This window comes from Mercenaria mercenaria, chromosome 9 (genome assembly GCF_021730395.1).
Source record: "Mercenaria mercenaria strain notata chromosome 9, MADL_Memer_1, whole genome shotgun sequence".
Lineage (NCBI taxonomy): Eukaryota > Metazoa > Mollusca > Bivalvia > Venerida > Veneridae > Mercenaria > Mercenaria mercenaria.
Genome location: NC_069369.1, coordinates 60,316,871 through 60,337,224, shown reverse-complemented (window position 1 = coordinate 60,337,224; position 20,354 = coordinate 60,316,871). Strand labels below are relative to the sequence as shown.

At 33.3% G+C, this 20,354-nt stretch overlaps 1 protein-coding gene across 1 annotated transcript in view; it reads left to right on the top strand.

Moving 5' to 3' along the window:
• Positions 1 to 6,907: 6,907 nt before the first annotated feature.
• Positions 6,908 to 20,354, top strand: part of LOC123547239 (uncharacterized) — a 30,924-nt gene continuing 17,477 nt past the window's right edge. The window contains exons 1-8 of the mRNA XM_053551528.1: positions 6,908 to 6,970; positions 7,219 to 7,285; positions 7,452 to 7,617; positions 8,236 to 9,462; positions 9,664 to 9,873; positions 10,864 to 10,943; positions 11,562 to 11,633; positions 13,552 to 13,639. Of these exons, the coding sequence (XP_053407503.1) occupies positions 8,256 to 9,462; positions 9,664 to 9,873; positions 10,864 to 10,943; positions 11,562 to 11,633; positions 13,552 to 13,639 (1,657 nt within the window). The 5' untranslated portion in view covers positions 6,908 to 6,970; positions 7,219 to 7,285; positions 7,452 to 7,617; positions 8,236 to 8,255. The remainder of the gene's footprint in view (positions 6,971 to 7,218; positions 7,286 to 7,451; positions 7,618 to 8,235; positions 9,463 to 9,663; positions 9,874 to 10,863; positions 10,944 to 11,561; positions 11,634 to 13,551; positions 13,640 to 20,354) is intronic.

Here is a 20,354-nt window from a genome sequence, read left to right as displayed (position 1 = left end):
AAGCCCATCCTTCTTGTAGGTATGTTCACATCTGAATCCATATTGGCAATTTTGTATTGTAGTTCTTCTCCTGGTCTAGGACATTTAATTGTTTTTAGAAAGATGTAATACTTGATTTGTTTTATAATAAGTATTCCTTTCGTACTATTTCACCATCATAATAATCATTTATAAACTTTGAAGTAAAAGTGACCCCAACTCATTTCATTTTCTTCCGATTTGTACTTGTCGTATTACAATACAAACATCTTCACTCGTCCGGACTGGAATACGTTTAGTACTAATACGCCTAAAATGACAATTGATGATTTCCTATGTTTGATTGCAAATATGTATCCATTTTGATATCGATCTGATAAAGTTGTAATGCACCAGAATTACTATAATTTATCGCATTTTTCATTCAGTGATTTTTATTTTTATGTTCATAATTGAAGAAACAACACATCATGAATCAATGGAAATACACTTCAAAAGAGCGAGAAATCATTTGATTATTTAATAAAATACAAGTAAAACAAGATTTACTATTCTTTTTTGTGATTTTGACTTTAATACATAGTCTCGTTTATAAAAAGGCGAAACTGTTCTATTTATTATTTTCTTCTTTATATTTAACAGGTCTTTACGTATGATTAAACAATCAAACCAAACTCCTTCAACATAATAATTATGGGTGTGTCTTATAAACAAAATATTAATTATGCACAACAACACAAAAACAAAGTAAAACATGTAGACAAACAGGAAAGACGACAAATGTAAGAGTTCAATATGTCCTTTCAAAGTTATATTTCCATCAAAAGAAAAGTTCCCAGCATAATATATAGTTACATATTCCTAAAGGTGAATGTCATAGTCAAACATATAGTGTAAGCCATCTAAATACTGGGCTAGACCAGATGGCTATTTTCTTTCATATTTACTTTTGTAAGAAGTAAAACGCCTATAAAAACAATTTGATACGCCTTTGCCTCGTAAATTATCAAACAGGGATAATCAAGGACTACCTTACTCACGATAAGTACAGAAATATATGAATTGACCCAGGTAATATAGTTCTGTCAAATAATTTACATATCTATAAAATGATTTACAACAAGCAAATTGGCTGAAAGATTCATAATGATTTAACTTAATACATACAATTACATTAAAACCAAGAAAATCATATCAATGAAAAAGTACAATCGTAGGAAAGAATACCACTAACACTGCATAAATTAAGTAACTAAAAAGTAATCATCACTAAATCATCATCAGTTTGAAACTGGTCATTCGCGTAAAAATAACAATAATGCATGTTTTATAAGTGCTGCAAAAATGCAATACATCTAAGGAAAGTAAAGTGTTTAAAATTTGGTCGATTTGTTTATGGAATTTTTGGAAAAGTGTTTAGAACAAATGTTACTTTCCTCCTAAAACTTATAAAACAAGTATACGTCCACCTCAGACGACTGACAAAAGTACGTAAAAACTGCGAATGAATTAAACAAGATCTGCTTGAATTTACAGTTTTTTGTCATCAGGTTGTAAGGAATTAAATGGTGCTGATATATATAAAAAAAATACATACAACTTCACAATAATCATAACAGGACATCCAGAGGGCACGACCTTCTATTTTATTTTTTTTTTTAAATCTATTTCAACACAACTTAGTAACATGTTTTGAAATTGAGGACTTCTGAGAAATCTAAATAAAGGATTTTGAGAAAGCTTTGCTCTTTTATTGAATCTGTAATTCATACACATTTAACTCCATTGCCATTGCTTTCTATAAAAGTATTAATATTGCAAGCTAAATAAACGACTATGATGCTTTTTTATTGTGTTCAACCTTGATCAGCTATGTGATAACATTGTAATAGAGTGAATGATAACCTTGCTAGTTTTCTTTTTATCCCAGTGTTTCTCGTATACATGAAATTGAATTATGAACATTTTCTATAATTCTTCTTGCACTCCTGGGAGTTAAAGAATTGTTCAACACCTCTCACATGTTACCACCGGCTTAAATATAAAAGCACTGAATTCAAGAATGAAGAGATTTTTACGACCGACACATGATACTTAAAAACTGTAGTTGCGATAGTTAACTTAATTCATCAGAAGATCATTTGGAAGCATAGAAAGCAACCAGTTAAATTGATAAACAGATTCGGCTTCATTTAGTTACACTTACAAATAGGAGAAAGTAAATCGCTTATGTCACGTAATCAAGCTGAAGGGAAAGAAATATTAAAGAAATGATTTATTCATTTCGGAATTCATGGGAAATGAACGACAGACTATATCTGAAAAGAGAGAATGTATAAAATAAAATGAATCAATTAAATTCAACGTTATTTTCCTAGAATGTGCTGTAGCAATATAGATATCACAGATGATAGCCCAAATTCTGTCTTTTATTAAAGATTCAGAGAAGTCCGTCTTGTCGATACTTTTTAATATTTTCTTAATTTTGATGTCGCTCAATAAATTTGCGTTTTTGTTCAAAACATTACGAATTAATTATTTTGTTTATCTTAAACAGGAAAAAGTCATTATCCTACACTGGCTTAAATAATAAGATCAAAATGTGATATGAAAGTAATTAGCTATAAGATCTTAGGTTTAAAACAAAATGAATATGAATACAATTATTTCGATATTAAACCTTTTTTCATCATTTAACAATATTAAAAAACGGATACCACAGCGACAAATAGAGTTGTGGGACATGTCAACAAAACATATAATGTACCATTTTGTTAAACAGTAACCAGATACAGCCGGTAGTAATAAAATTGTAATGGAATTGTATTTGTTGGTAGAAGTTTTATGCAGATGCAATAATAAGCCTTTACCTACAAATCACAGAAAAGTACGTGGAGATATAATTTTGTACCTATAGATTCAATTTTAGTACTGCTTATTTCTGTCGGTTTACATTTGATCCATATGGTACGTCATGAAACAAGTCAGTGCGAACGTGTTTCATTTCACGCATACTACGTCATTTTCGTGTAATGAACTATGTCCCGTTGTCAATAATATTAGTCGTTTGTGAAGCCTCAAGACGGAATGCACTTGCTGAACTGGAGACTATCTGTTTTGTATGAATTACTGTAGTGAACGTATGTATTGATGGAGATGGTTCATAATCTATTAAGGTAACTGATCACAAACTGAAGGAAAAACGCCAGCCTAGACAATTTGCTACAAACATATTCTCAAAATTATAAATGTAGCCTTACTTACAATCAGCAATTATGCCTGTTTCATTCAAAGTATAAGTCAAGTAAGTGATTCGGCTCATTAGCATAATATATATATTAATTCGGTTGAATCCGAATTCAACATAGTCAGGAAAAACACATGACATATTTTGAAATTCCAAAAAGGCAATTGAAAAGGAAACGAGTAGGACATTCAAACACTTTAATAATATATATCTAGCTCACTCAAGAAATACATATTCAAAGATATAAATACATACAATGTGACAGGTTCTCCTAACTTTGTTTTAATGGGTATCACCAGAAACATACAGATTATCAGAACATTAAAATGTTTGCCCACAATGTCATTCATTAACATTATGCAAAGTCACTGAAAGGAAGATATAGGTCACAAACACTTCTTGTAATTTTATACATTCTAAACATTTATCTACTCAGATCCAGGAAGGTTATTCTGTGACTAAAACTTAACTTTTTAAAGTTTATGACAGTCATTTTTATAACTATTACAAATTTAAACAATGTTACACAACAGTGAAAATTAATGGCAAGTAATTTGTCACACATTTTTGCGATATAAGATCCTGTCAGCAAATATGCAAGTTTAATGCAATCAAAGTTACCAATTAGTTCTTTTCAAGTACCTGAGTCAAGGCATTCAAATTCACATAGTTCTGGAAAATATTACATTATCTCTATTGCTCAAACTTCTCAAATCAGGTTATTTTCTTTCAATACAATGAAACACGTTAACATAATGCAAACACTTTACTAAATTTGCGCTCAGGATTACGATTTTTTATTACACTTTTTTAACTACCATTATTTATGATATACAAATGCTTTTTCTCACATATTGTTGAACATTTAATACATTAATTAATAATGCTTAGTATAAGTAATAATAATAATTAAATAGTAAATAAAGTATATTGAAATTGGAAAATGTGTCCTTACAAAGATAGAAAGTAGCGTCATAAATACTTCACTATACCATTTTGTCCTCGGAATAGGTGATGGTAATTACTTCCTTGTACAAATTTTGTATTTCAGCTGTTGCATCACCTTCTTAAAATGTGGATCTAAAACGCCGTATAAAATCGGGTTGATCACATGATTTATGAAATACAGTCTAAAGAAGAAGAAATACTCCGTTTTCTCGCCTGCACTCAGACTCGGCAATATATTCTTGGCAATGAACGAAAGAAGTGTCAAGTACAGAATATTAGTTATTATGAATGACACGGTCAGTATGACCATGATCTTGGTTTTTCTACGCACACGCATCCCAACTTTTCGTCAGCTTTTAAGGTTCTGTGATTTTGTTTGTGTTTTTTTTGCAGTTTCATTGCGAGTTAAGATAGGACTTCCAGAATTCTCACTCGAATTATAAGAAGATTATCAAGGTTTGATCAAGTGTTTTGATTTTGTTTGATAAGGTTCTCCTTGCGCAGTTAATTGGTCTCAAGTGTTTTGTTACAATATGATCTACATATCGGCCATCACTGGTATTTGATCTTTAGCTAGACTATCCTTAAACTGTGAGTTAAAATGTCATCATAAAATCTGCGAAACAACATAATTTGACCTATCCAATCAAAGAAAATACAATACTTTTCATAAAGAAAGTCAAAGAACGTCATTTAGAAGGTGAAGAGGAACGGCGGATGTACGCAAGTCCCCGATATCTGTCAAAATGAAATGAGGATGACCTTAACGTGATGGTTGCTTTATGAAGACAAAGTTAAACGTAAAACATCAAAGGACAAAACTACCGCTTTCTAATGACTAAGAAATACTGTCATATTAATAAACATGTCATGGTTTGATTGGACAGACTCTTTTAATAGACGGACGCATACCACAATGAATCTTGGGGTTTATCTTGTCTCATGACAAAAGTGAATTGTCAAACTATGCTATAAAGATGATAAAACAGTATAATGACAGTAAATCTTTAATTATACGTCTATTTCTACGGGCAACTACAAACTATAAAACCATATGCATGTATATTTGTAACAAACTTTTTATCTCTGAAGTTACATTTTCTTCAAAACTGAAAAGTGACATTTAGTTTAAATATAAATGGTTGACATTTAGATTGCGGGAGGTAAATATCAAATGTTGCAACTCAAAATAGACAAAATTTGGTAGGTTAACTGGAAAATGGACATCTATAAGAACATTTGATAATAGATATATTTATCGGAATGGTGAAGTTGGAACTCTCACTTTTAACACGTGAGACATGGAAGTTAAACATTATATGGTATATTTTCAAAGCAAAAGGAACCTATTTCAAGACTTTTTGATCGAGCTTAGCCATCGTATTACCCCTTGAAATACTGGAAACAAGCAATAGAATTCTTCCCGATTGTACGGTACTACACGCGACTTGCTACCAGTCATGTGAACATATCAGTATGACGAGAGGGTTAAACCTTTACAGAGACAGATTATATTACCATTTAATAAATTTGTATTTATATATCTATAAATCATCGTTTTTATAAGGAACGCACAAGGTAGAACACATGAGAACTTCTTACTGAAAAAGTCATTTTACAGTAACTTAATTGTTAAAATATTTTGAGAGGAACCCCCCGACCCCCCCCCCCCCCCCCCCCCCCCACACACACCCGAATCCACTACCCTAAACTAAACGCCACTATTTTCGATGCCCGCGTGTGATCGCCTACCTTCTTCATACATATCCTGTCGTCATGATACAGTGACAAAATCAGCAGGCTTAGAAACGCAACAAATGCCAATAATCTTGATTTTATCTTCTACATGTAATATCATTTTAGATGTCGTCATTTCGATATGTGTATGCGAATATAAAGAAATCTTAGTTTTGTAGTCGAAAGCCTCTGTAAAAGTTGTATGTTAATATCAAACGTAGCGTTTGATGAAATGAACATTTAAGTTTTGTCGAAAAATATATTGTTTTAAACGTTAATTTATTAGATCTTATCAAAGTGTTTTTAGATGCTACACTTTAACTATCGGGTTAATGATGCATGTTAATAAGCAATTGTATTTTCCATTTGGTAATTGTACGTATAGCAGAGGGAGAGAGACAGTAGAGTAAAGCGGCAATATCCGTTTCCTTCTCTAGTAATAAGACGGTTAATCAAACACTAATCATATTATCGAGTACGAAATATTCATTTAAACAAAGTGAGTAGACAAGTTTACATTAACAAAACAATTTTATGTCGTTCTCATGAGGTTGTTTCACAAACTCGTTCACAGCGATTGCACAAAATGTCCATTGTAATAAACTGTACTGGTAAGACGTGAAATTGCGAAGTCGTATAGACCGATTAGTCGCGTCTGATTAAAAATTCAAAAGTAAGAATAGGCTCGCTGGAGGCATTGAACACAGCAATAACAGCAGGAGACATACATCTAAAACCTCGTGTAATTTCGTGTGCATTCTGACGCGACATCAAACTATTCTCTGTTCTAGTAACCGGAACCGGCATCAGAAAGTCCTTACTCTGTTATAGACATAAAACGTTTTAAGCTTGATAAGAAAAATGTATATATAGGAACAAATCGCTGTTTAGTACTTTTCAATGAACTGTTAACAGTTTACCTAGCCTGTATTTCAAAATTTTTAAAATTGTGTCTGCCTTATCTTTTTCCTTATCATCTTTGACATTTCATTTTAAGATGTTTAATCTAAGGACGATCCTCTGAAAATAAGAACAATGGAGTTTACTGTCGAATTATTTGTAAGTAAAATATTATATATCTATAGAAGTATGAAATTAATGTTTCAGTACTGAATTCATTTAACGTGGAAATCATTAGTTGTGTTGACATTCAAGAATTGGACTCAGTAGTTAGATTCAAGATAAATAAATTACTACTAAACTCGCACAAGAATGTGAAAAGAAAGTTTTCATTTAGTATAAAAAATAGAATTCCATGTATACGGCAACCACAGTGTATAATGCTATTACTTTGTAACTGTTCACAGCTCTGTGTGGTAACTAGTGTTACAGTACTGGTTTATGGACAGACATACAGTAACTGTACGAGTACATGTAAGTAAAATCCTTTGCTCTGATGATAAATGATGACAAAGAATAACAAAACAACAATTTTCCTTTAGACAAAACAGGTCATAGGTAAAATATATTGAAACATATTTCGAACGCTGCCAGGGTCACGACCGGAAACGTACATTCTTGTTTGTCTGGTATTTCTCAGGATGCTGAAGCCTTTCTTGATGATCGAGCTAAAATAGATCAGTAAAAATCTGAAAAGTTCATAGACGTTCGAGAAGACACAGATCGAGTCGTAGAAGACACAATTCGTGTCGTAAAAGACACAGACCGAGATGCAGAAGTCACAGGTCGAGTTGCAGCAGATACAGGTCAAGTTGTAAAACCAGATCATAGTATCAATGTTATTTTCATCTTCCATTGACAGACATATCTTTCATATAAAATTATTTATATATAAACAAACATAAAATGACTTAGATCTTACCAGATAGCAAAATCCAAAAGTACTTGGTTCTAACTTTTTGGCTATATTCAGTGTAGGTTTCTCCACTGTGAATTGAAATGGTTACAAAGGGTATGAAAAAACCCAAGCATCTCATCAAATACTGTAAAATCATGTAATTTTGTGGGCATGAAGTTTCGTGGTTTTGGTCAAAACTGCAATATCGTGGGGATATGAATTCATGGATTTCAACTTTTGAACATAAAATGAATGAAAATTTTACTTGTTCATTGGGATTAAATTTCGTGGATTGGCACAACCACGGAATCCACGAAAATTAGTCCCCCACGAATATTAATGATTTTGCAGTAAGCTAACGAGTTATACACGTGTTTACTCAATAACAATGAATTGAATAATAACAGTTCTCCATTAAAACAGTCTGGTAATTTGTTATTGACATTTTCGTTTAATTGCAAAAGACAAACATATTTCTCTGTTGTCATACCTAAACATATAATCAGTTTTTTTTCTGTTTCTAAAGCTACCACTGGAAAACATTTCATGATTGCCGTGCCGGAAAGTACCGCAAAACCAGATAAAATAGTGCTTCATATCACATCCACAAACATGACAAACGTTACCGTGAAAGCCCCAGACATATATTTTGATCAGACATTCAGCACTGTAGACCACATACAAGTGAACTTATCAAGTAGAATAATGCATACTAGTTCCGGCACGTCCAGTACCGCTAAGAAAGGAATAGAAATAAAGTGTGACAAGCCATGTTCTGTTGCTGTGTTACCTCACCATTCAAACGACGCAGTTGAAGGATTTCTAGCCTATCCCGTTAACGCGCTTTCAACTAAATATGTTATATCATCATATGACCCTTATAGTAGTTCCTTTAGCGAATTTTTACTAGCAATAATAGAAGATAACACGCATGTTGAACTTACCAAAAAATATGGACGATACTCCGACAGCAGTTCTGTTACTTTGAATAAATTTAGCACATATATGTTTAAATCAAGATACGATCTTAGTGACTCAGTGATTTCTAGTAGTAAGCCAATAGCAGTATTCTCCGCTACTGGATCGAGTAAAATTCCAAGTGGTTATGGAGACTTTCAATATATTGTGGAACAAATGATTCCTACAAAGTTTTGGTCGAAGTCCTATATCGTACCAGCTCTGTATCCTAGAGAAAAATATCTTTATCGCATCTATAGTGCAGAAAATGATACATCCGTAATACAACACCATGACAATGCTACACAGACCACTCTTGATTCAACAACGCATATTTCAAATCTTGCAACTAATCCATCTGTGATTATAGCTGACAAACCCATAAGCGTGATTCAGTACTGTTATGATAGAGATACAATGTATGGGGATCCTTTCATGACGACTGTGCAAGCCATATCACAGTTCGAAAACACCTACGAATTTATCACTGACTTTGGCCGCATGAACGTCGGAATATGGCCTGTTACCTTAGCTATAACAGCACTATCTACTGATGTATCAGGGTTACTTCTGGACGGCAGTAACTCTTATATTCATCTCCATGGCCACAAGGAGCCTGTGCCTCCTCCTTTGGACAATTATACTGTTATTTACATTAATATGACCAGCAAAACGTTTGGAAGCTTTCACACCTTGCATCATGAATTCGGAAAACCATTTGGGGCAACGCTGTACAGTTTACCAGGAGGAGCCGCAGGATATGGTTATCCATTGAAATTCGCTTTGAAAGACAAAGGTAACAATATACAATATCTGAATCATGTCATTGTTTATGTAAGTAAGATGGTTAATACATTTAAGAACACAAACACTCATATTTTCATATGACGGTCTGGGCATCAAAATAAAAGCCTGTTTGCAGTGAAATGGACATAAAAGCTAAGTTCAAATACATTATTTTATATACAATAATTCAATTAATCTATCTAAATTCCAGTTTGTCAAATGCCTACAACAACAACGACTACTACTACTACTACTACCACTACTACTACAACTACTACATCTACTACGGCGGCGACAACGACAACAACACTCGCAATAACAACAACAACACCAATTCCATCATCCGCTAAAGTGTCAACTACAACAGAGTGGAATTCAGCTACAGCATTCTACACAAACAACAATACAGGAACCAATCAAAGTAATATTCTTTTAATAAGAATACATATGGGGCGTTCCATGAAAAAGCCTGTATTAGTGACAAATAGTTCAAAATTGAGATACCAACACATTCAGAAAGAACATTCATTTACATTTCAAATCTGAAAATTTGAAGTTATTATCTTTTCTACTTGAAGAACTACAATGCTTTTAAATAAGTCACCGAAGGCATTTTGAGACGTGACGTTATGAACGTCATGAAAGCAGTATGACGTCGTTGTGCATGGAGTGTATTTTTCAAGTAATTAATGCAACAAATTTATGCGTATCACTTACTAAACATCATACATTTGAATATTTAGGAACAGTTTAAAATAATTTTACTGAAAAATAACTTAACCGTATATTTTTGGTTTCATCACGGGCCTTTTATCTATACACCTCTATTTTTAATTGGTTGTTTTGGAATTTTCATTGCCATGACACCACAAATAAAATTGATATGAACAATATGGTAGGATCTGATTTGCCTTAGATAACTGAATTACAGTATATTAGTATTTAGTTTCTGCAACAACATAAGAAAAACATTGATTTTCCAGTATTGTAAACTACTAATTATGCAATAATTATATCATGTCACTAATATTGGTTTTCTCATGAAACGGCCCATATATAAAACTTTTTGGAAAGCTTCACCCACTACTTGAGCGGAAAAAATGCAAAGAAATCTGTAACCAGTTTATCACCTTTTTTTGTTTTTCAATTTTATTTTTATGGTGTACCATAATTCAAATGAAGAAAAAAGTTGTCTTGTACTTGTACATATTCAATTGTGAATTCAAATAATATTTGTGCAAAATTAACTCACGAAATTAACTCTCTCACGATTTGATTAATGCATTAGACGACGTCATAATGAAGTGGACTGAACATAAATATGATGTTTGTACAAAAATCCTTCCATCACTAATAATTGATTTTTAGCTACATCTGTAACTATTTACCCATTCTATACTCTGTTGTGCAGGTGGAGTTCAGTGCTTCGACTGCCGAGATATTCCACACCTCAAATATTGTGATAAAGTCACTACTTGCTCCTTGCATGAGGTACGTTTGGCCAATTATATAATGTTGATCATATTATCCTGTTTGCGATACTGGTATTCTCTTTAATCACTTGCTTTGCAGTTGGCAAAGGTCGCTTTCATACTTTAAGGTACTATGGTACATTTATTTATTAATATTATAATTAAGAATGCATTTACTTCTGATATTAAACAAAGCTTTCTTATCGAACTAAGGCTACAGCTTTTGTAAAGTAATTAAGAAGTGTTTTATTGTGTTAAAAAACGTATGATGCAGTAGGGTTATTATAATAGTACCTTGATCTAGGATAATATATAAGACTCGAGACTTTTGCTACGAGAGCCGAATACTGTTGTAATGACCCTTTTATAATATATATCCCCATTTTGTTTCTTATTGCTTTGTTCTTTGACCAAGGAATATCGAGGTGTATCGGTGTTAAAACAAAACTGAGTGGGTTTTGAGTATTTGTAAAACTGTGTCCCGTCATGAATATTAATAAATAAAATAAAGTCCGGGCAAAATACACAATACATGATTTAGAGTGCGAAGCGGAATTGTTTCCTTACTTGTGAAATCAAGTATATAAGTATATATCAAGTATATAATAAAGACATACATTGTTTCATTACTGTTGAGGTTTGCTACGTAGAGAGTTACACAAAGCCTCATGGAGAAAAACTGTACCAGTCAGGCTGTATTCAAAAGGAGGTGTGTATTAGTTTTATCAAAAGAAACATCTTTTGAAACAGATTTAAAATCTCTTTTAATATCACATGTTCAGTAATTTCTTTAACAATTTTGTATCACAAATGCTGTATCAATATTTCTCTGAAACTTTTAGAAGAATAATTAACACTTTTACATGACTGCATGGTTATTTATTTCCAGCTTTCTATCTTGAAACAAGGTCGAACATTTTTAGCTCACCTGTCACAAAGTGACAAGGTGAGCTTTTGTGATCCCGCAGCGTCCGTCGTCCGTGCGTGCGTGCGTCCGTGCGTGCGTGCGTCCGTGCGTAAACTTTTGCTTGTGACCACTCTAGAGGTCACATTTTTCATGGGGTCTTTATGAAAATTGGTCAGAATGTTCACCTTGATGATATCTAGGTCAAGTTCGAAACTGTGTCACGTGCGATCAAAAACTAGGTCAGTATGTCTAAAAATAGAAAAACCTTGTGACCTCTCTAGAGGCCATATATTTCACAAGATCTTCATGAAAATTGGTCAGAATGTTAAACTTGATGATATCTAGATCAAATTCAAAAGTGGGTCACGTGTCTACAAAAACTAGGTCAGTAGGTCAAATAATAGAAAATCCTTCTGACCTCTCTAAAGGCCATATTTTTCATAGGATCTGTATAAAAGTTGGTCTGATTGTTCACCTTGATAATATCTTATTCAAATTTGAAACTGGGTCATGTGCGGTCAAAAACTAGGTCAGTAGGTCTAAAAATAGAAAAACCTTGTGACCTCTCTAGAGGCCATACTTGTGAATGGATCTCCATAAAAATTGGTCAGAATGTTCATCTTGATGATATCTAGGTCAAATTCGAAAGTGGGTCACGTGCCATCAAAAAGTAGGTCAGTAGGTCAAATAATGAAAAAACGTTGTGACCTCTCTAGAGGCCATATCTTTCATGGGATTTGTATGAAAGTTGGTCTGAATCAAGTTTGAAACTGGGTCAACTGCAATCAAAAACTAGGTCAGTAGTTCTTAAAATATAAAAAAACTTGTGACCTCTCTAGAGGCCATACCCTTGAATGGATCTTCATGAAAATTTGTCAGAATGTTCAACTTGATGATATCTAGGTCAAGTTCGAAACTGGATCAAGTGCCTTAAAAACTAGGTCAGTAGGTCAAATAATAAAAATAACCTTGTGACCTCTCTAGAGGCCATATTTTTCATGGGATCTATATGAAAGTTAATCTGAATGTTCATCTTGATGATATCTAGGTCAAGTTTGAAACTGGGTCAACTGCGGTCAAAAACTAGGTCAGTAGGTCTAAAATTAGAACAATCTTTTGACCTGCCTAGAGGCCATATTTTCAATGGATCTTCATGAAAATTGGTCTGAATGTTCACCTTGATGATATCTAGGTCAGTTTCGAAACTGGGTCACGTGTGGTCAAAAACTAGGCCAGTAGGTATAAAAATAGAAAAACCTTGTGACCTCTCTAGAGGCCATATTTTTCATGAGATCTTCATGAAAATTAGTGAGAATGTTTACCTTGATGATATCTAGGTAAATTTTAAAACAGGGTCACGTATCTTCGAAAACTAGGTCAATAGGTCAAATAATAGAAAAACCTTGTAACCTCTCTAGATGCCAAAATTTTTTAATAGATCTTCATGAAAATTGGTCAGAATATTTATCTTGATAATATCTAGGTCAAGTTTAAAACTGGGTCATATGAGCTCAAAAACTAGGTCACTATGTCAAATAATAGAAAAAACGACGTCATACTCAAAACTGGGACATGTGGGAACAGGTGAGCGATTCAGGACCATCATGGTCCTTTTGTTACATGAAACTAGTGATACATATGTATATCATTATACCGAAAAGGTGAATTAATAATTTTTCCCCCTCGCCTCATTTTAATAATATTTTCTATATGTTGTAAGAGGTGTATACCTTTGAGTGGACAAAATGACTGCCTTCAGTGCTGTGAGTCTCATGACTTTTGCAATATGGACGGCTGTGAAGAAGAAGGTAATCTATTTATGCAATTTAAAAAAAACATTGTGTTCGAGGTAATTTTTATTTCAGTTTGGAATTTCAAACAAATCGAGTGTTGAACGCAATACTGTCATAAGTCCTTCTTTATTTAATAGGAGTTACTACAATACTGCGTTCAGCCCTCGAAATGTAGATTGTTTTCCTTCCATTTAAAGATACTGTTGCAAGCAAACAGATACATTTATCAAAGGTAATAGGGAAGTGGTGGAATGATTAATTCTTTTTAATGATTAATTTCGTTCCTTTTTTGATATTCAAATAACTGGAGTATCATGTACAGACAACACTTTATTATTATTTCAAAACATAGATATGAAGTTAAAAAGCGTGAAATGTCTATATATTTCTTAGAATAAACATATTCATTATTATGTCATATTTTAACTATAAGTGGATAGTGACAAGCTTTGAACATTTTTATATAAAAGATAATTTTACAATTAAAGAATGCAACATTTTTTTTGGCATGTAGAGCAGAAACATCTAAGAGACATAATACATTAGATAGTTGCTATTAGGGTGCATTTCATTTTACAACAGTGTGATATGAATTGCTAAACAATAGTCCAATGTACTGTTCGTTGAAAATATAGAACAGTGGAGCAACCCGAAATAACCTTCAAAGCCTGACCGGGACTCAAACCCGGAACCTCCCACACCCAAACGTGGAAGCTCCACCTCATCGCTGTGACAACAGTTTCTGTTTAGGCAGTCAAATGCATCCTTAAACTATTTCGGATTATATTGCGTGAACTTGAACAATTTTATGGCAATGGCATGTTCAGAGTAGTCCGGATGACTGGTGTTTTGATTTTGTTAGCTTACGGCAAAATGATGTAATATTATCGGTCAAAATTGCCCAAAGATCTCTAAAGGGATTTTAAAGTATGAATTGACTAACTTTCATTGTCAAAGGGTGAATCCATTTTAGTATATGTGTATTGTATACTTTAAGGTGAAAATAGTTGCAGAAGCATTAATAAACTTAATATTTGTCAAAATAGCAATAAATTGCAATTAAACAGTCAGTCTGAATTATACAGACCGTAGGCAGAGTAGTTGTAGCTGTAGTCCTAGGTCGTAACAATTATTTACCAAGATCCATCTAATTCATCTAAGATACTGATTTTTCCCCGCATGAAATTATTAACCAAAATACAACCAATCGACCAATATCCGCCATATTTTGAAACGTAAACAAGTCGTGCTGAAGAACAATCATCCATTTTTCTAGTTATATAAGATAGCTATATCTACAGGTGCTCTAAGTATACAAAATATCGGCCCAAGTTGTTGTCTATCACCTACTGAGCAGCATCAGGGAGATATTACTAACACCAAATGTTTGCACATTTGCCATTTTATCAACAAGTGGTCGGCGAAGACAGCGAGTTTTGTCCAAATTTCAAAAATGATTTTACGATTTTCGACAGGTTTTCGGTCATAATGAAATGACATTAGCAATTAAAATTCCTTATACAGCATTCGCTGTTAATCAGAATTGTGACTAAAACCAAAATATGAAAGGCTCTCCTACAGTGCTTTGTTCTGTCGATAATTAAATAGAAATCCGCACATTGCTGTAATAAGAGTAGTTTAAAACTTTCGGCACTGTCTGATTTCTTGTGTTTTCCGTCAAAATATGTACTTGTCATTTGACACGGGAAATGGTAAACCAGCACTTACTTTTAAAATTATAAAAAAGACTCTGAACGTAATCAGTTAACCTTATTCAACTGGTGCCTTGAAATTTGTCATAATATTTCAGCTCAGGGTTCAATAAGTGCAGGAAACAGGGGACCATATTGTTACGACTGTTCTCATCTAGGGGAAAATGAAAAATGTCACTCCGTGCAAATATGTCCCTCCGACCAGGTAAATAGTTCATTAATACAAAGTTTCAATTAAATGTGTAGCTCTGTATCTTATAATTTTAGTTTTATGATGGATTGTTTAGCAGATAATTTGAATACATCTTATTTTTTACCCAAAGAATGAACAGCCCAGTCAGTTTTTATGTGTTGAAGCAAAACACACTGCCTCGTATCGAAAAATCTCACTTAAACACTTATATAGTGGTACTGTGCGACATAAGTAATAGTAGAACATATGAAATAAAAGCTATTTTTCATAAATAATAAAACACTTAAATTTAAAATGAATAAAACAAGTATTTTGATTAACTATGACGTAAAACAGAGAGTTAACTTACTGACCAAAAGAATGTTTCAGGTGTGTATGGTAGAGAAGTATGCATGGGGAGACAATGACTTCAACTACGTCATGGGTTGTATACGTCCGCACGTAATTTATTTTTCATTTCTTATTCAATATCTTAAGGTACTTGACCCATATGACTACAGGGAGAATGTTTTTTCTGCATTTTGGCATTTACTGGTCATGCATGCATTGAGCTTAAAGCTACTCGCCCACAGTTTTAGTGAGATTTTTCAACATGTTCATTTCCACCAAGTTTGGCATAGACACGGAAAATGATGAAGTGGGTGCAAATAAACGTTAGGTTTTGGAAAAATGCAAGACGAATGTAAATTTTCTGCAAAAGCGTTGCCACGGTTTACTACCTTCTACACAATATTTTGGTTATTTATTAGAATGTCTTGCACTGCAAAAATCAATAAGTCAAGTTTGTACTACTAGTCACTTTCAGAGGACTCATTTTTTATGGAGTTTAGAGAGAAATTACTTTTCACCTAATATGTGTGGGTTAGTCCCTTTAACGCCCGAAGAATGAAAAATTGCCTAACAAGAATACGTAATTACACGGATATTGTCGAGTAGCATTACCGGTCCACTACATTAAAGATATTTTTAAAATTTATTGACATACATTGCTGTTCAAAATGACTGAGGTAATCAATAAAAAGTGAATAACATTTGTTTAGTAATTCAAACAATTTTATTGATGAATATTATCAATTATAACTGTAAATATCCTTTTGTCTTTATTTATTATGTACTATGAAGAATTGCACATGATATCAAGGGGTTCACTATGTTACAAAGTGCGTGGTATAATACAAATGCCTCCTGTAACAGACATATGCATTTAAACAATAAAAACGTTCTTATAAATTGACGGCAGGTTTGCGAAGCCAGGAAACGCTCTATTGTAGACCGGAAGCTGAATGTTCGTCACGCGCCTGTGTGTACACATTGCTGCTCCTCTGATTTCTGTAACCAGAACTGCACACACCATTACACACCTGGAATTATCGGTAACATAAAACCTACATTTTCTACTGTAGTTTCTTACATTTTTACTATCATGTTATATCTGCAATAAATATTAAGTAGTTTTATTATTATTTTTTAAATGAAGGTATACTGTAATTAGAAATTCAAAAGCATTAACGTGATATGCTACAAACAAGAAAATAGTCGAAACATTGAATGGATTTTTGAAGTTATATGCTTGTAAGTCGTTACTTTATTGTGTATAGTCAAACTGATTTGAACAAAGTAGATTGTAAAATTATGCTTCTTTACTTTCAGGTTAAAACAACGACTTATGTTTCCATTTTATCTATGCGCATTACAGTTTATCGGACATTCTCCGATAATAAACTACTTTGAACTGTCATTTTATTTCATTTGTTTCTGTCTCTATTCATAAAAAATGTAACTTGGAAATAAAAGATATTGATCATTTCTTGCATTAGGTATATGAATTGTATTTGAAATAAACTTGGACACAAAACGAAGTGTTAAGCTTTCAAATCTGAAAAGTTCTTATCACTGAGTAGTAACAAAGAAGAAAGGCATTAAGTTAATGAAATTTAGTAAAAGAAACGTTTAGGATTCGACAAAATATACAAATGAGCCATCGGTATAGCTCAGTAGGGAGAGCGCAGATCTATGGAGTCGTATATTCTCCGTGACGATTTTATAGAAAGCAGTTGTCAACCACCTCATAATCATAAGAAGAAGTCTACACTTACATGTCTAGAGCAGAATAGTACTAGTAGATAATCTTGGTAAACTGCATGCTGTTACATGACTGAAATACGGTAGATAAACGGCACTAAACCGGAAAAAAAATACACACAGAAACGAATATGCAGCTGAATTTGCATACTGTGAAATGATTTAATTTCGTTGACTTGAGAATTCGTGGATCTAAACAACTATTTCGTATGGAATTAAATTTGTGTATTTCATGTTTTGAAGATGATTTAAAAGGATCGTTAGTGTATTTTCGTTGAGATTTATTTATTTGGGTTGACACAACCACGAGATCCACGAAAGAACACAAAAAGGAGACCTCGAGAACAGATATATAAGGTCGAGGTTATATGCGGTCAATTAAAACACTTAAGGCAATTCACTCTGTATAGATAAAACAAAACAGCGATTCGTTGTTACATCCCTTCCTTCTTATATTAGATGACTGCAGTAGAAATATTATGTTGCTATGTAACACCAAAATTCATAATATGGAGTTATTATTCGTCTAAAATATAACATTCAACGTCGTATCAACTGGCAAGTAAAAAATATAAAAGAAACTGGGAAAAGGTATATTTAAAACTTTCACCTGGTTTCACCTGAACAATGATCTACTCAATGTAACATTTTTAGGGAAACCTAGTCGCTTTTTGAATGTTTAGTGATTATGTTTATGTTCCACTTATTATACATACATAAAAAAAAGCAAATGTAATATAAATATCGCTATACATTTTTGTGGCTCCCCTAAAAATGTTTTGGTGGCCGCCTAGTTTTGCTTTTGCCGATCCGTCCGTTTGTCAGTCCGTTCATGCGACAACATATTTCGCATGGTTTGACCTAAAGTCGTGACATCACAGAAATACAATTAAGCACGTGAAGTAGAGTACTTGAGGCTGAGGTGGTTTGTAATGTCACTCATAAAAAAACAATTCAATTTCGAAAGTACCATTAACTGTAAAATGGGGTGTTTACCTAAACTATACTGACTGAATGGCAAACACGGATGTGCAGACTGATCATGATCTACACTGGTGGAAAAGGCTGAATCAATCGTGTCAAGCATGATAAGGGTTAAGCATAAACTGTTAACATATTTCCAGTTGCGTGGTAAATTATTAGATAAATGTAAATTCTTGTCTATAAAAAGTATTAATACTACTATTCATACACTTGAACGAATAGGTATTTCAAAATAACTTATATTTCGTTCGCTCTTCTGTGGAAAATTCAGTATTTTACTTATTCATTGGAAAGGTTTCAATGTCTTGTCTATGAAACACGGATTATCCAAATCTTCTTGTGTTAATGCAGTAAACGTTGACACGGCTGGTATATGGAATTTTGATTTCTTTCATCAGGGACGACTTGTAACCGGATTTTCTCAAAGCGCAAGTAAGTTAATCAGACAAACAATGTATGATTTATTACCGGTTGCCTATATTTCTGCTGAGTTAATTGTCTAATATTAGAGATGCCATTAAAAGTTATATCGAAATGTTAGAGAGTTACGAGTATAGAGAGTTTCTGGGTACGGAGATATTTTGGGTTTGAATTACACGCTAGTGTAGCATTGAAGGTTCCATGTGCACCGCCGTATGAACACATCTGCGGATGTCTCTAAATTTTTTGTTGTTGTACTTTTAGCATGTGTAAATGTTGAGTTCTGCTCAACCCGGGGCTAGAGGGCGTGGACGGTAGCATGCATTTTAACTACCGTCCATGAACAGGCTCAATCAAACCGAGCCTGCAACATCGTTTTTGTTGTGTTGAGCGACCTGTGGAGTTTCCACTTTTTTTATTTTAGTCTATCTGTATTGATGGTATGGGTCTGCAGAAAGTTTATAATCGCCGCAGAAGCGTTTCACCTTATATAGTCACTGTTATAGTTTTTAAACAGATGTTGGAGGAACGGTCACTTACTGAATCATGTCAAATAAAGGAATTATGAGGAAAATATGTTATTATATACAATAAGCAGGCTACTAACATGAATGAAGTTGATGACTTTATTTTTCCAATACGGTTGAGAGTCAAAGATAATTGATTTCAGGCCTAACTATAGTAAAGGAACCAGCGCGGGAGCCATCTGGTCTAGTCGCGTAATCGCGGACAGGTTTCTGAACACTAATTTGTCACTTGGCATGGCCGCAGAAGTCTAAATTAAAGCTGGTTTCTGTTTAAATTTCATTGTGGATGTATTTTTGACATTTTGGTAGGAAAAATGGGATAGGAGGTTGTATTTAGTGAAGTGAAACTCAATTTTAGTATGAGTACATGTAGTACTTCCAGGTCACAGCAGTGTGATTTTGGTGTGATTTTACAGTAAGCAAATGAGACAAGAGAAATCTCTCTTAGAAGATACAAGACCCCTACTTTTCTCTTCTTCTTTTATCAGTTTTATCATAACTCTTTAAAATGAGGTAAAGATTTGTTCTCTGAAATAGGTCTAGCTATGTTTGGTAGCTCTTTAAAAAATGTCAGTTTTATATAGAATATATAGGGAAAACTATTTACTGGTGTGTGACCTTCATTCTATGTATTTAACAAATGGACCTGTAAGGGTCTGTGATATTTTTCAAGTTACTGTTACACTATAATTATATGCATGCACTTTTGATGAATAATTTAGAAAAATGTTATAAAGACAGAGTTATAAACGTGGCACATTTCACGACAACTTATTGGCATGTACTATCAATTTTACACTTCAGTCATAAGG